Source organism: Stegastes partitus, unplaced genomic scaffold, assembly GCF_000690725.1.
Source record: "Stegastes partitus isolate 25-593 unplaced genomic scaffold, Stegastes_partitus-1.0.2 Scaffold2623, whole genome shotgun sequence".
Classification (NCBI taxonomy): Eukaryota; Metazoa; Chordata; class Actinopteri; family Pomacentridae; genus Stegastes; species Stegastes partitus.
The window spans coordinates 1-6,045 of record NW_007580354.1 but is presented as its reverse complement, the minus strand read 5'-3'; the positions used below and the strand labels follow the sequence as shown (position 1 = coordinate 6,045).

At 39.8% G+C, this 6,045-nt stretch overlaps 1 gene segment (V, D, J or C); it reads left to right on the top strand.

Annotated features, from left to right (window-relative positions):
* The first annotated feature begins 434 nt into the window (after positions 1–434).
* On the top strand, positions 435–1,031 carry LOC103375486 (Ig kappa chain V-III region NG9-like). The segment is given in 2 exon segments: positions 435–580; positions 688–1,031. Coding segments are annotated over 2 exon segments (411 nt in total).
* The last annotated feature ends 5,014 nt before the right edge of the window (positions 1,032–6,045 follow it).

Genomic DNA, 6,045 nt, shown 5'->3' with positions numbered 1-6,045 from the left:
GGAAGAGTTTATAGTCCTGACAGTTGAAATCTAATGATTTTTAATTGTCTTACATTTGCTTTTATTTTTAAGATTGAGATTATAAACTTTAAATGACGTAAACTGTTCATGAACATAAAGCATGAAAAATAATGACAACATTAAAAATAAATACAAACATATTTACAATCAGTTCTGTGATAAATGAACTGATCTATTGATGAACTGCTACAAAATGTTTGAGAAAAACAAAACAAATTGAAAGAAGATATATCCAGAAGACGAAACCTGAAAAGAAAATCCTGCAACGCATGTTGTGTAATGTTCCTAATCAATACTCCTGATTGATGGATTGATAAGCAGCATCATCAGATCGATCCAAGTCCCTGTTGGAGTGAGTCACAACATTTCCATAGAGAGCCACTTTGCATCAGCAGCACCATGCTCCAGTGCTCTGGGAGACTTTATAGTCCTGACACTTGAACACTGGATGACTGACAGCTGTCCTTCATGACAACAGAAGACACAGAAATCCTCCTCATCAAAAACATGACTTTGATCTGCGTCCTCATCTGGACTCTCCTCTGCTGCTGCTTCACAGGTAAAGTCCAGACAATCACACTCCTCTCGTCTATCAACATGTATCCCTCTGAAATGAAGGCCACACAACCATGATGCTGCTTTCTGTTTGTGTCTCTGTATCCTCAGAGTCCAGAGGACAGGTCACAGTGACTCAGCCTGGAGCAGTGAGCTCTGCTCTGGGAGGCTCCGTCACCATCAGCTGCAGGACCAGTCAGGATGTTTACAGCACCTATTTAGCCTGGTACCAACAGAAAGATGAAGGAGTTCCTAAACGTCTCATTTATTATACTAGCAACAGAGATTCAGGAACTCCAGCTCGTTTTACAGGCAGTGGATCAAACTCTGACTTCACTCTGACCATCAGTGGAGTCCAGACTGAAGATGCAGCAGTTTATTACTGTCAGAGTGCTCATTACATCAACAGTCAGTGGGTGTTCACACAGTGAAAAAGCGTCGTACAAAAACCTCCCTCAGTCAGACTGAACAGAAACTGAACTGACTGATACAGTTCACTGAACACACACACACACACACACACACACACACACACACACACACACAGAGTTAAAAGTTCCTTATTCACTCCAATAATAACAGTAACAACCTCATTGTTACACTGGTTGTCCAGTCCATCAGCATCTCAGGCATCATTCACAACATTTTCAGATCAGCTTGTATGCTGATGATATTGTAATATATTGTTGAAAACACTCATCTTTTTATCATTCAGAAGTTAATGAGTGCTGATGTTGGCGCAGGTTTTCTGACTCTCATTCCTATTTTATAGGTTCTAGACATTCCACATTATGAAATTGTTGGACATTTAAACTGATAAATTAAGTATTTTCAGTTTTGTTGGTATTTTTTTAAATTGCCCACAGAACCACTTTCATCTCGTTTTTCGCACATAGAAATTTGAGTATGTATTAAACAACAATATTGCAGGAAATATTAATGAATAAAAGCTTGAACTTTTTACTGTTAGTGCTCATCAGGAAGCAGAGTTGCAGTCTTACATGCTTCTCTGCTGCTTCTCTATGGCTGTCACCCTCTCAATATCCGATAGAGACTGTGTCTGCCCCCCGACCACCCAAGTTCTATCAGTCTAACTAATAATATAGATAATAGAAGGGCTGTTCATAACAACCTTCTTCTTTCTTCTTTCCATTCATACAACTCCATCAGAATCAAAAAACAGGACAATTAAATTTGGACTGTTAAATATTAGATCTCTGTCATCTAAGTCTCTCTTAGTTCATGATCTGATAACAGATCATCGTATTGACTTAATGTATCTGACTGAAACCTGGCTGCAGCATCAAGAATATGTTAGTCTAAATGAATCAACTCCCCCCAGCCATATTAACTTTCATATAGCTAGAAGTACAGGCAGAGGGGGAGGAGTGGCAGCAATTTTCCACTCAAACCTATTAATTAACCAGAGACCAAAACTTAGTTATAGTTCATTTAAAAGCCTTAGTCTTGGTCTCACTCACTTGAATTGGAAAGCACAAAAACCAGTTGTGTTAGTTGTATTATATCGGCCACCGGCCCCCTATTCTGAGTTTCTATCTGAATTCTCAGAGTTCTTAGCTGACTTAGTGCTCAGTACAGATAAAGTCATTATAGCGGGTGACTTCAATATCCATGTAGATGATGAGAACGACAGCCTCAACTCTGCATTTAGTTCATTGTTAGACTCAGTTGGCTTCTCTCAAAATGTAAATAAACCAACCAGTTTTAATCATACCTTTGATCTTGTTTTAACATATGACATAGAAATTGAACATCTTACTGTTTTTAAACAAAACTCTATCCTGTCTGATCATTTTTTATAACATTTGAATTTACAATAATGGACTATGGAACACCTAGCAAAGACTTCCATGACAGTAGATGTCTATCCGAATATGCAGTGATTAAATTTAAGGAAATGGTTCCATTATTATTTACTCCAATGCCATATGCCACCACAACCCACAACGGACAGCAGTTCCTCTAATCTTCGTCCCACACAGGTGGATAATCTTGTTGACAGAACTGCAGCTTTACTGCGTTCATCAATTGATGCTGTTGCCCCATTGAAAAAGAAGGCAATAAAGTACAATAAAATAGCTCCATGTTATTGTCAACAGCTTCACATCTTGAAACAGAAATTAAGAAGGTTAGAAAGACAGTGGCGTTCTACCATTTCAGAAGAATTTCATTTAGCCTGGAAAGATGGTTTCCTCGCCTACAAAAGAGCGATCCGCAGGACAAGAACTGGTTACTATTCTTCCTTAACTGAGGAAACCAAGAACAACCCCAGGTTTCTTTTCAGCACTGTAGCCAGACTGACAAAGAGACACAGCTCTGTGGAGCCTTGTGTTCCTTTAGCGCTCAGCAGTAAAGACTTTATGATCTTTTTCACTGATAAAGTTTTGAATATTAGACAAAAAATTATTAGCATGTCTGTAGGTGCAGCAGCTCTGGATGCATCCATAGGACCAGATTTATTCTTAGACTGCTTCTCTGCTGTAAATCTCTCAGAGCTCACATCGATAGCAAATACTTCATAACCAGCAACATGTCTGATAAACCCAATCCCAACTAGACTGTTCAAAGAAATTTTGTCTCTAATAAATACTGCAATATTAAATATCATCAACTTATCTATATTAACAGGCTACACACAGGCTTAGTCGCTATCATGAAACCACTGCTCAAAAAGCCTACTCTAGTTCCAGGCGTTTTAGCAAACTATAGGCCCATATCCAACCTCCCTTTGATTTCTGAAATTCGTGAAAAAGTTGTTGCATGTCAATTGTGTGATTATCTGCATGGAAATGGTTTGTCTGAGGAATCTCAGTCAGGTTGTAGATTGCATCATAGTACAGAGACAGCACTGGTGAAGGTCACCAATGATCTTCTTACAGTGGACTAGTTTCTATACTGGTTCTGCTGGATCTCAGTGCTGCATTTGATACAGTGGATCATTGCAATTTATTACAGAGACTGGAATGTTTAACTGGGCTTAAAGGAACTGCACTAAATTGGTTTAAATCATATTTATCAGACAGATTCCAGTTTATTCATGTTAATGATGATTCTCCCACCCACAGTAGAGTTAGTTATGGAGTTCCACAGGGCTCTGTGTTCGGACCTCTTTAACTTGTACATGCTCCCTTTAGGCAATATTATTAGGAAGAATTGCATACATTTCCACTGTTATGCAGATGACACCCAGCTATATTCATCTATGAAGCTAAATGAAACCAATCAGTTGGTAAGACTCCAGGCATGTCTGAAGGACATAAAGGCCTGGATGACGTGTGATTTCCTTCTTTTAAATTCAGACAAAACTGAGGTTATTGTATTTGGCCCTAAACACCTCAGAAACGCACTATCGAACCAGATAGCTACTCTAGATGGCATTGCTTTGGCCTCCAGTTCTACTGTAAAGAACCTTGCAGTTGTTTTTTGACCAGGACATGTCGTTCAATAGCCATATATACAAGTTTGTAGGACATTCTTTTTTCATTTACATAATATTGTAAAAATCAAAAACATCCTGTCTCAAGAGTGATGCTGAGTAACTAGTCCATGCATTTATAACTTCTAGACTGGACTATTGTAATTCCTTAGTATTGAATTGAATTGAATCATGTCACTGATTCAGAATCTGGAATCTTGTAGAAGTAGATCCCCAGCCTCAGCCCTTGCCTGTCTCCCGATTATATTATATTACATATATTGTTGTTATATTACAGCTAATGGAGACAGCTGTGACAATCAGCTCACCTGAGCCTAATCACCACAGCTCCTTTAAAAACCAGTTGATTCCTCCACACTCTGCCAGACCATAGACCTTCATCCTGTGTTTCTGCTGGTCCCCGTTCTGTCTCCTGCCCTCCATCTCTGAGCCACTGTGACCTGAACCCCCCTGCATCAGCAACACACTCTCCACCCAGATCTTCCCCCAGCCAGCCTTCTCCTGCCTCTGGTGTCCAACCTGTTTCCAGCCTGTACCTGCCCCCAGCCTCGCTCCAGATTATTCCAACCCTCACCAGACCCCAGATTTCCCGAGTCTGTCTGCCCCCTTTAGTTTTTGTATCGTGTTTTGTGAGTATCTCCGTTTTGTTCTAGTTTTACTTTATTCACATTACTTTCCTGAGGTTTCTCTCTTGGTGTTAATTTAGAGTTTTCCATAGGTCTCAGTAATTTTGCCCATTTTCTGATTTCAGTCTGGTTTTCCCCGTTATGTGTTCGCCGTCAGTTTTGCTTCCCCCCTCTACACTGGTTTCTGTTTAATTGCCATTTAATTGACTCCTTTGTTTAATTCACCTGCCTGTATCTGTGTCTGCACCTGGGTTCCCTGATCGCCCACCGTGACAGATTAACAAAAGAAACGCAAAAGTCAGCTAGTTGGGTCATTCCTACTACAATTAATGCAATTATTATTGGTGCTGCCATGTATTTCTTTCTTTTTGGGAACTGGAGGTCACTGACATCAGACTTGACAACTTCTGACAACAGGACTGATCAAAAAAAATAAATTTGACTTAAAATGTTAAAAAGTCTGTCTCAATATTAAAGTTCAGTTTCCAGATAAAATATGTGGTGGTGTCGTTCATTTAAATGAGAGTAGTTTTGGTCATAAGGGACAGTTTTTACACAGTATATTATTTAGAAAAGGAAAAAGAATAAAAAACCAGGTGAACATAAAATGAAAGCTTTGGGGGGATTTTGGGTCGATACTGAAACTGTTTCTGTCTCATCAACCTCTAAATTCTTCCAGAACATAACGGACATCTTGTCTTCCTCCTCAGTGGAGATGAAGTTCTCTCCCACACATCGTCTCTCGTTAGATGATGGATCAATGCAGTAGTCAAAGCTCTGAGCAGTGAGCAGGAAGCAGCGTGATGTGTTGAGGACAGCTGCAGCTGACTGACTCTGTGTGTTTGCATATGTGTCCTGCCTCTGTGCTCCAGACGTTAAGAGCTCAGCGTTGATCAGCGTCTGTTCAGGCCTTTCAGAGACTCCGACACACCGGCAGCACAGTGATCATGTTGGTGACTCTACTGCTGGCCACCCTGGGGCTCCTTGTTCAGGGTGAGACTCTGCTGAATGGATGCAGCAGCTTCACCACAATCATGTTCTGCTGTGATGGAGAAACACTGAAACGAGCAGCATTGAGCTTGTTTCTTGTTTCTTGTTTCTTGTTTATTAGGATCCCCATTAGCACCAGCATAAGCATCGGATATTCTTCGGGTCCACACACATACACACAATCTCATTTATACACACAACAACAACAAACAAAACATAACAACTCGTCTCGTTAACTTTACAAAAAAGGAAGAGAAACAAATTGTCATTCAGTACACTAAACATTAAATCATATACAGAATTATAGATCCATCATTATTAATCTGGAACACATAATTCTTCATCGTAGACACATAATCAGAATGATCTTACACAACATCTTATCAGTCCAGTTCT